Below are 11169 nucleotides of genomic sequence, written 5' to 3' on the forward strand. Positions count from 1 at the left end.
CTGGGATGTATCAGCAAATACTACTCAAACTATACAACTATTAAAAAAAACAACTTACCTGTAGAAAAAGTGGTGGGCAGCTGACTGCAAAAGGGCATAGGAATCCTGCTTGATGAGCTTAAAGGGTCAGACTGGTAAAGGCACGGTGGGAAAAAACTTCTATAGCAGTCATACTCTCGAGAGAGCTATGAGGAACTTAATAAAAGAACAATTCATAACAATGTTTCACACAGCCTTATCCCTACAATAAACACTTGGCACAATTTTAGAATGAGATTGCTTTTGCAAAGATAAGATAATTTTAGTTTCAATCACTTCTATTGCATTTAACTACAAAGGAAATGTGCTGCAAGGATCAAAACTAAAATCAGCCATTACCTGAGGTTTGAGTCAACATGTTAAAATTAGATTTTATTTTTGAACAAAGTTTTCTCCACCACTTTACAAAAACTGATTTAGTGTTCACTGGCAGTTAAACCCACTTTGCATAGGGAAGTAATACTTGAAAAAGAAAAATATTTAAAAAAACCTCCTTGATTCTGCAGAATTCTGCAAGAAAGAAATGGGTGGAAGCAGGTTTCATGCAAGAAAGGACTGAGGAAACGATTTCACAGGATAAGAAAACAAACAAACCCAGAACAAAACTCAAGCAGCTCTTAATGACAGTACATTGCTGTGCAAGATTTGCATGGTGCAAGCACCAGCTGAAGATGTATCTTGTTCTTAGAAATGTTTCATTCTGTAGCTTCTCTTCTAGAAGACTTGTAGTAAAGAGCAGCAGAATGCACAACAAACAGAAATGAACTAATAAAAGGGCTAGTTCATGGAGATATTCCCTTGCTTTCTATAGTGCTGATGATGTAGCATCTTCTGTCACACAAGTGAGTCTCCTTTGGACCTGTGCATTTCAGAACTGCACCCGAATTATTGCCTCACCTCGTGCTCCAGAAGGCAAAAGGACTGCTCTAAAATACAAGTTGGCTAAACACAAAAGTCCTGCTTGGCTCCAGAAGTTTCCTGAGAAAATGCCACCAGTTATTAAAATGGGCTCTACTTTGCTTCATAGGCTTCTGAATGTCTGCGGATTAGGCTGAACTTGCCTGTAGGGTCAGGAACATACCACTTCTCCCAGACTTCAGCATATGAAGCTGTTCTTCCCCATGGCTTGAAATGTCCATTCCAATGGAGCAACTTGGCAGCTTTCACAAACTGAGGAGAGTACCTTTTTCCAGCAGTAGACCCTTTATTGAAAAAGAAGCATTAATGCCTAAAATAAAGGCAGCAGAAACACCAATATGCAATATTTTAATATCAAAACAAAGAATTTTAACGAAAGAAATATTGTCATTTACAGAGAAAGGAGGTGATGTGGGAGGCATAAATCAGGATGAAGTGAAAAACAATCAGGCGCAACTGAATGCTGCTTTGACCTGTCTCAGTATCTATTTTCATGTATTGCCTTAACCTCAAAGTTCTTTAAAATCCCCTTAATAACCAGATGTATTTGCAGCCTGTGTATTGTTCACTGGAAACAAAGCCTAAGGAAGCTTTCCCAGCACTGGGTTTTGACCAGTAGCAGCATAGACAGAAATATCTGTTCCTCTCAACAGTCTTGGAAGAACATCTAGGATCACTTCAGATACATGGAAATATATACGTGGAAAAAGGAAAGAGAAATGAGAAGTAATTTGAAAGTAGGTCAATTCAAGAACTATCCCCCTAGCAATTAAATAAAAGGACATGAGGAATCATGCCAACAAGCACCGAGATGGAACTGCAAAGCAGTTTCTTAAAGAACAAGGTATAAAAAGAGAAGGGCAAAGATCCGTTTGCTGCATTATCAACTAGGTGTTCAGCTACAGACTTGGAAAAACACCAGGGGAGCAGTATCACAAGTGTTTCATACATACCAAGATGCCGGACGTTCCACAAGGGGTCAATACTGGAATGTTGCTTGTAAAATACAATTAGCAATGGAGGTGTTGTAATGCTGCCAGCCAGAGTCCTACTGTAAAGTTGCTCTCTAGAAGAGAAGATGAGAAGAAGTTGGGAAAGAATGCTTATGTAGCCCCAAATCAGTTGATTTTTCCCTTGCAGCTGCATGGAAGGTATCCACAGCTACATACAAGTACATATGGGTCACCATATCCCAATCCCTGATGTGCTGTAGCCCCCAGCTTGAGGGTACTTACACTACATTCAGTGCCATCCATTTCTCCAACTGCTTTGTGATGTTCTGCAATTTCCACTCTGTCAAATTGGCAACAATAACTCCTGGATTGAAAGAGCAGGTGTTGGCTTTCATGGCAAGCTTTCGGATGGTTTCTTTTTTGTAATCTAGAAACCCAATGTAATTATACTGGGGGGAGGGAAAAGAGAGTAGAAATTAGCCTAGAACATGGTCAAATTACTATTCAAAGAAAAATTTTGCACAACTCTCAACACATAAGTGTTACTTCATGTAGTTAAAGCAAATACCCCTTCCTGTAAAATGAGAGAAAGAAAACTTATGAGGTCTAACATTAAAAAACAATATGATTTTATAAGCTATATATTTTAAGGCATACTGCACAGTCTTAAAATATCATATTATTAATATGGTACCACTCCCAGAAAAAGTATTTTTTTAAACACTCACAAATGAAAAATTCTCCCTCTGGTGTTCTAAGATCTGCTGTTCCACACTGGGAATTGCCCTCATTGTAAAGCACAGTAAAAATGTGAAGTGCTTTTACTGTGCCTAAATAGAAACTGCAGGTGTCATTTGTAACCAAATGACAGAGTAATTAATTTGTGTAGGAATCTCTTAGTTCACTGCAAGAAATTTAAATCCCAGTGCCTGTTTCCAAAGTCTGGGCTTTATAGTATTGCTGCCACTGAATCAAACAGACCTGATTGCCTGCTCCACGGACAGCAACTTTATTGGTGATTGAGTCACAATCATCTGAAAATGCAGCTGCGTGTCCAGGCTTCAAGGGAGTGTTGTAAAGTTCAAGAATATCATCTGGAAAATGGAAGCAAGCACAGAAAAATTAAAAGCAATCCTAACTAAGTGCTGAGTAACATTTTGTTCAGTCCATTGCTACAGCAGATAAAACCACACAGTTTAATTCAACTCACTCATGCTTACAAAGTTTTTACATCTTTGCTCAAAATTGAAGGTGTTGGTACTGTAAGAGATGGCATACTGACCTCAGCATAAGGCCAGTGGCAAAAGGCTGTGCAAAGTCCCATACCTTGTACAATTACGTCATCATCCACATAGATAGCCTTCTCTGCATGAGGTACCAAGCTAGGCAAGTAGAATCTGGCAAAGGTTAGCTGTGAAAAAATGAAAGCAAGGTAAGTGAAGAATTAAATGACAAATTGCCAACATTAATGTGGAATTGACTGATCCTCCTGGCACTTATGTATGATAATAATGTCCAAAACAACTTCTACCAAGGAAGAAGAATAGGCAGCAATATCCTAGAAGCTATTTAAAATAAACAGGTTCCATCAATTCCTGGTTTCCTATGAATTTGTGCATTAATAAACTAACTTAAAAACTGGTCTATATTAGAATGTCTTATTTCTCCACATATACCTGTAGTATCTCTGAGCTGATAACATGCTTGACATGCAAGCTGCTGTGTTTCACTGTAGCCAGCAGCAAAAAACGATATGAGGCATGCACAGGTAGATTTCAGATCCATACTCTCACTATCTGGAAATTTATTCTTACAGAAATTTAGGAATTTCATTGTAAAAAACTGCTTCTATGGCAAGAGATTTGGGTTTGATGTCTGGTTGTTTATCTAATAATTGAAAAAAGTTATCAACATCATCCTCACTGGTTTTAAGGTGTCTGTCTTTTGAGGATCCACTTCTATTTTCCCTTCTAGGACACGAGGGTCGAAATCCAAAATGCGGTATCTCAGATTTTTCAAAGCACTGTTACTTAGCCACAGCCTGCAAAAAGAAAGGAAGGCACAGATCCCGTTAAATGAGACAAAGACCAAATGAAAAACAAGAGATCTAATTTAGCAGTGACACTGATCTTGATCTGGCCACTCACTTCCCTACCCAACAAACATACATATAGAAAATTATGTAGGGCTGATGTCAGTGGTGTTCTCTGTGACTGCAGGAGCATGTACACTACCACCATATGGCACAGCTGCAACATGGGAAACACACAAGGTTGCTTCTTATTTTATTAGAAAAAAATTATCTTATTATTATAGGTCCTTCACAAAGAACATTTGTGTGAACAGACATGGATAAAAATAAAAGGATCAAAGAACAATCTAGAAAAATGGAGAAAATTCATTGCCAACATTTGAATTGCTTAGATGAAATATAGAAATATAAAAACTTTACAACCTCTCCACCAACAAATTCCAGCCCCAGGGGGTGGATAGAACCCCACCAGAAAAGATGGCTCTTTCCCTTCTCTGAAGCACTGCCAGAAGGAATGACTCTCCACAGCAGCCTTGTGAACAAGCTGCAATAAGCAGCAGCAGACAGGACTGCAATTTAAAGGACTGCAGTTCCAGGGAATGTCAGTTCTTCCTCTTCTCAGAGACACTTTACAGTGTTTTACAATATTGCAGGAATCTGATTAAAAGATCATTACCTCAAGTGATCCACTGTATCATTCAAAGCAACAATATGGAAAACCACATTGGATCGGGTGTTACGGTAAATACTGTTCATGGCTGCAATTGCACCCCCAAGCCTCTCATCTGATGCTGCAATGACCACAGAAATCTCCTTATCATTCGTTTCATCTGCCAGCCTCTGGGGAGCTGCAGGTATGAAATCTATAGGCTGAAGTCCTAATGGATTTGCATCTGTGGAGTACAAATGGCATCACATACTTGTTCTATGCAAATGAAACAGACATTACCACAGTAAAATTTTCAACACCTTCAATTATTTCTACTATTGCAAGCACTTGGATATCTCAGATGAGGTGTAGATTACAGTATGCCAACCAGTATCAAACACTTAAAACATAGCACCTGCTCTTGAGAATTGAGATGTGCATGAAGAGGAAAACTTACATATAAGGGACATGCATTTAACCATACATATACACACACAGCACAATGTACTAAAATGAGGCCTAAAGTACAGCAGGTTGCACTTACCTTTGGATGCCCCTGCCATGCCTATAATCTGACTTCCCTCCCATTTACCCAATCCACCTTCTAGTCTTCTCCACATCACCCTTCCCTCTTTCTCTTACACTTTCTTTTCTTCAAAGGTAGGAACCAGTAAAGAACACAGAAATTCTAAATTAGTCACTGTTGCAAATTCTTTCCCACTGAAAATCAAGACATGAGGTACAGCTTCCATATTTGTTCCAGGGATCACAGAGCAGACTATATTTTCAAAGCTGAATTCTCAAGAATTTATACTCATAGTGTACAGATAGGAAAATGAGAGATCAGCATTGAAGTTTATTACAAGACCACATCACCTGTAAAAACATGCCATTACCTATACCCACAGCTTTTATAAGGAATGAGCTAGACTATTACATATTAGGTAATTTGGGGTAATTTGAGGAACACAGCAAACAGGGACTTGGCAGTTTGTGGGCAGTAGTCTGCTGTTCACAAAGCTGGGCTTCTGCTTCTGTTTGCAATTTCCTGATGACAGAACTCAACAGCTTTGACTTCAATCAATTGCTGGTTAAGGTCTGTCAGGCTCCAATTCAACTGCTGTTGGGAAGCACCTGTGCAACTGCTACCTAGATATCACAGCTCCCAGGAATGGTAAACTGGGGACATGGAGAGGCTCTGTGGGACTACATGCAGCTCCTAAAAGTAGTCTCCTGAAAACTAAAAGGCTTTGCTAAATAAACTGAATCATAACTTAATGACTTCTAAAGCCATTAAGAAAGGAACCCTTACTGCTTTCTCTCCTGGCTTCCTGACCAAGTCAAAGGACAGCAAGAACAGACAAGCCCACCAAGATGAAGTTTCTTGGTTAAGAGAACAGGGATCTACTAAAAAAAAGAGTACAAAAATCATATCTTGTTATGTAAACAAATGATCATTATCATACCCATTATTTCAGCAATGTGGTGGTTTCTGTCTGGCCAGAGCATGCGCTTCCCCAGCAATCTTGAAAAAATGCTCATTTTAAAATGAAAATAAAACCCAACATACCTGTCAGCTCCCGTTTCAAGAAGTCACTGAGGCCTAGGAAGTTATGATGAAGAACTAGCAAAAATATGACAACAGCCACTACAAGGATGGAAATGTTCACTGAAAATTTAGAAGAAAAAAGTGTATCAATATAACCAGAGAAAGACTGGGAAATGAGAGTTTTAAAAACTTAAATATACACATGAGCACATACCTTTCCTTAACGACATTTTTCTCTTGTTATTTTATTTATTGGTATAAGATTCCCGCAAACCTGAAAGAGAAAAACCACAGCAGTCACACTTTGCTTCCAGTGCATGCTTACACAAGGCATAGCACAGTCACCAAGAGTGCCAGAAACAGTTTCCAAATGTAGCGAATGTCTTCTCCTCTTAAAACAGATAAAACTATATGCCACCTTTTAATAACAGAGTGTGGTGTCTTGGTAAGTGCATATGACATATCTACAATGATGTATCTAAAGAAGAACTCTGAGATAGAAAGAGAGACATACAGATCTTGCCACATACTTCACTGACAGAAAAAAAACTGCCAGTCAAAACTGATCTGAAAAGAATCTGGAAGATTACATATGGTTTCTTCGCTGTTGAACCAATTTGTTTAACCATCTGAACTAGAAGCACCCCAGCAACAAGGCAAAGGATTATACATTTCTTTCCATACCTAAGCGCAAGATTTTGGCAGGCCAGTGTTTACAAGATTTTAACACATAGCACTATGCACTCTCATTCTCTACAGAAAACAGCATCACCTGAAGTATCACCACACGAAAGTGTGAGAGAAGCTATTATCCTGTTAAAGAAGGGAGTAAAACCACAATGCAGCGATGCAATTTTGGTATGCAATTCAAACGCACTCGTTAATTAACGGTAAATGTGACTGTGAAATCAGAACAAGAACTACACATCCTGGAGCATGAAGCAACTCTCAAGTGACCCACAGAAAGCACTCCCAACTTACCAGCATGCAGACTTTAAGCAGCAGCTACAGTTCTATATTAACCCCCTTGCAAAGCCTCCACATTAAACACCGCAAACTGCGTGGTGACTATTCCGTGTGTCAGACACAACTGTGGTACTCCCGCTGTCGCGGTTCCGCCAGGGGCACCAGGAGCCACAGCCGGTGCCAGCCCAGCGCTGCTGCCGGGGTTCACCGGCACCCACCGCGGCCTCGCTGAGGGGGCACGGGCCGACACAGGGCTCCCGTCCCTCCGCGAGACCACCGCGGCCGGTACCTGAGCCACTTTCAGGCCGACTTTACCAGAGCCTGGAGACAAAACCCCACACTGAACCTCTGCACACCTGCTAATGGCCACACTGCCGCAGCCCATTACCACCCTCACACGGGGCACACGGCCACCTGAGTGTGGGAGGCACAGCACGGGCAAAGCTGCAAGAGCTCCGCTCCGAGGCCGGCTGGGCCGGGCCCAGCCCTCCTCTACCGAGACCCCCGCTTACCTCACCGACCGTCCCCGCGCCGCCGCCAACTGCCACCTCGGCAGCGAGCGGTCCCCGCGACCGCCTTCCCACGCCCAAGAGCAACCGAACGGGTGGGTGTCCACAACGATGCCTGACGACCGCAAGGCGAAGGCTGCACCGTGCCCGTTCGAGGGCACTTAACGGAGCGGCGGCGGCTTCGCGAGCAATGCCCACCCGCCGCCTGCCAAATCCACGTAGATTCTGGGCAGGCAGCGACGCAGGCGCATCAGACGTGCAGGCAGAAGGCCCCTCAGAGCGGCCCAAAACCGCCGTTGCCAGGGAGACAGCGTCCCGCTGGTGCTGGCAGGTGAGAACGAGGAGCAGGACGATGGCGGCTCGAAGAACAACGAGCCTGAGGCCGAGTCCCGGTCCTGGGACAGCAGAGGCAGGCGACAGCAGCGGCGACAGCAACGGCGACAACAGCGGCAACAGCAGCGCGGAACCGATGGCTGAAGCGGAGGACTGCCCCCCCGGGCTGACGAAGGACGGGGCGGAGCGGAAGAGGAGTGCTTCCGGCCAGATCAGCACCCCTCTTCCGTTTCTGCCGCACCGCAGGCGGTACCGTACTGAGTCCGAGGACAGTCTGAGCCACAGCTTCGCCTCGCAGAGTGGTGGAGAGGACGAGGAAGACAAGGAAGAGGAAGAGGAAGACAACGGCGACGACGGCGACGACGAAGAAGAGCAGGACGAGGAGTGCGAGCCACCGGTCTCCGCCGCCATGCTGAACATCTTCCGCTCCATCCCAACGCAGATGGTAGGGCAGCGCCGTGGGGGGCTGGACTAGCCCCGGCCCTCCTCGCCTGTCGCTGCTGCTTGCAGCGCTGCCTGCAGGTTCCAGCCATCCCCTTCCTCCGTGCTGTGGATGCGGGGTGGCACTTCGTGTCATTGCGATTTATTTTTGAGTCTGAAAATTAGAGCTTTAATGTGCTGTAAAACTAAAGTAATATACAGTTGAGAGAGGAGATCCCTCCGTACTTGTATACCTGTGCTGTATACAGCCAGAAGGCAAAGAGTTTTTGTTAAAGCCACTCATGCGAACACAGGTGGCATAAATCCATATCCTCTGAAGCATGTCTTCTGGGTGGGGGGTGTGTTTACAGCGTTTACCTCATGATATTTAGCAAACTATAATGATATCTTGAACTTGCATTATTTACAGACATTGTTTGCTTTTATTTTTAGATGGTGTGGTGAAGACTGTAGGGGTTAATTGAATTGAGAACTTAACTCTTTTACACTTGTAATCCAGACAATGTAAGAAAAGTAACATCAGTCTGGTTTGACAGTTGAACAGAAAAGCTGAGAAGCCGTGATGGGGCTGTCCCCAGATGCTCACCTGAAAGAGTTTGAACTGGCAGGTTTGTGGTTTGGGTGACAAGATCTCTCTTTCCACAGGACTACAAGGGCCAAAAATTAGCAGAACAGATTTTTCAAGGAATCATTCTTGTCTCTGCAGTAAGTATATCAGTTATAGGCAGTAACAACCAGGATTTTGTTTTCTTATCTTACAAACAAGTTGGGGTTTATTATCTGGCTAAAGTGGGTCACTAAAAGCTTACAACAAATTCAAGGGGGTTCTCATGGATTCAGACTTTTCCTCTTTCAGTATTTTACTTTCATCATTGGTCTACAATTTTGTAAACAAGGTTAGAAAGATGTGGGAACTGTGCTCTTGAAAACATCTAGTTTTCTTAGCTTTCCCAGGCACACTTAATCATGGCATGGCAAATTGTTCATTTTAAGTGTGATTTCTTTAAATTTTGTTTTGCAGATAATTGGTTTTATCTATGGCTACATCACTGAGCAGTTTGGATGGACCGTCTACATAGTTATGGCTGGATTTGCTTTATCGTGTTTGGTAAATTTTTTTTTGCTCCCAAACCAGAAAATATGTGCACCTGCATTAATCATTAAGGGGCTGTCAACACCGACAAATGTTTCCTATATAATTCTGACTCTTGATGCATATTTGTACTTTCTCTGATTTGTAGAAAGTGCTTTACAAGCCAGGAAATGCCTTTTCTCAAAGGCTAGTCAGATTGTAGAGAACACTGCAGTTTAATACTGCTTTAGAATTATTTTTTGTTTCAATCAAATGTTACTTTTAAGTCAAGCTGATAGCACTTAGAAAGGACAGTGAGGCTTTCTGTGCAGTAGCAGCTTGTCACAAAAAATGTGCAGCTGGCCTATGCCACCTTAGGAGAGAAGTGAGGACACAAAGCATAGAATTACAAGAGTAATTCCTTATTCCTGCATGAGGTGTCCCATTCCAGTCGGAGCACACTGAATGCAGGCTTGCATGTGGTTCTTACACCTTTTGAGTGTTCAGATGCAACATGATTTGTCCTATCACTACGTAACACACACGTACTACCATTTTGAAAAGACACTATAGTTCTGTGGCATCACCAACCATCTGCTTTCTCGATCTAAACATCCTCGAAGTTGGTGTTACTACAGTCTTAGCTCTGAGGCCAGATATCGGAGGTTTCACTGAGGCATTGGAGAGGCTGGGTTGCTGGTGTTACCTCAGTAATCCAGGGGTATCCTTTTAACTTCAGGCTGGGTGTAGTCCTCCTCCTCCTTGCAATTTGCTGGGGTCCTTTAGTCACCAATGGTTATGCAGGATACAATGTAAATATATATATCTCTTTATAATATGAAATTATGCAAACTTTCTGAACACTAATTGGTACACTTCTCTAGCATCTTGATTTACATGTTTTGCCTTCATTCCTTTTCTCTAAGCTAACACTCCCTCCATGGCCTATGTACCGTCGCAATCCTCTGAAGTGGCTCCCTGTCCAGGAGTCAGGAACAGAAGAAAAGAAGCCAGCAGACAGAAAGCCAAAGAGACATGCTAAAAGCTAAACTCCGTCCCCACTAGTTCTTTATGCTGTTACTTTGTTAAATTTTGTTAAATGCATTTCCACTAAATGATACTTCTTGGCTTGGTGTTTAGTTGTTTTCTTACTGCTTTGTATACTACTATCAGTACACCAAGATCTGCAGAGAACATGAAAACTGTAAATCTTGGCTGGAGTGTCCCTGAAGTCACTGGGAAGGCAAAGGTGGGGAGGGATTAACCTCCAAAGGCTACTGGAGGTCATGTCTCACTTGGGTATTCTAGTAAAAAGGAACACAGCAAATCAAATCAAGTGTAGTTAAGCTGTTGCCATAGCCTAAGAAAATAATCAACATCTGGATTTCTGCTAAAATATCTTTAACCATGTGTAAAACAATCCATCCATATGGTCAGGTTTTAACAAGTCCTGTAAAAGGCTATGTAGCCCAGGGTTCTGAACAAGGCTAAGAGCTGGAAACTTCCTAGGATAGATTACACAGTGGCAGTTGTTGCTTAAATAAATTTGCTCAGGTAGAGAAAATAACATCTTAACTCTGCAGAATACAGCAGCTCTTGAAACCTTGTAACTTGAGCCTCTAGTATGCCAGAGGCAGTAGGATCCAAAGGTACAGCACTTCTTTACTGACCGTCATGTTCGTCTCCCTCATAGGTGCTGGAGATGACA

The 11169-nt window shown here is 42.5% G+C and overlaps 2 protein-coding genes across 2 annotated transcripts; one reads left to right on the forward strand and one right to left on the reverse strand.

Moving 5' to 3' along the window:
• Positions 1 to 384: 384 nt before the first annotated feature.
• Positions 385 to 8109, reverse strand: GLT8D1 (glycosyltransferase 8 domain containing 1). Its single transcript, XM_005142249.4, has 10 exons — positions 7619 to 8109; positions 6355 to 6414; positions 6162 to 6260; positions 4619 to 4835; positions 3834 to 3951; positions 3237 to 3321; positions 2892 to 3004; positions 2193 to 2359; positions 1911 to 2023; positions 385 to 1241 (listed from the first exon to the last, which is right to left on the reverse strand). Exons 2-10 carry the CDS (start codon positions 6368 to 6370, stop codon positions 1051 to 1053), a joined length of 1119 nt encoding a protein of 372 aa, XP_005142306.1. The 5' UTR covers positions 6371 to 6414; positions 7619 to 8109; the 3' UTR covers positions 385 to 1050.
• SPCS1 (signal peptidase complex subunit 1) lies at positions 7953 to 10590 on the forward strand. Its single transcript, XM_005142266.4, has 4 exons — positions 7953 to 8393; positions 9035 to 9094; positions 9411 to 9497; positions 10388 to 10590. Exons 1-4 carry the CDS (start codon positions 7968 to 7970, stop codon positions 10508 to 10510), a joined length of 696 nt encoding a protein of 231 aa, XP_005142323.2. The 5' UTR covers positions 7953 to 7967; the 3' UTR covers positions 10511 to 10590.
• Positions 10591 to 11169: the final 579 nt, after the last annotated feature.

Source organism: Melopsittacus undulatus, chromosome 9 (assembly GCF_012275295.1).
Source record: "Melopsittacus undulatus isolate bMelUnd1 chromosome 9, bMelUnd1.mat.Z, whole genome shotgun sequence".
Lineage (NCBI taxonomy): Eukaryota > Metazoa > Chordata > Aves > Psittaciformes > Psittaculidae > Melopsittacus > Melopsittacus undulatus.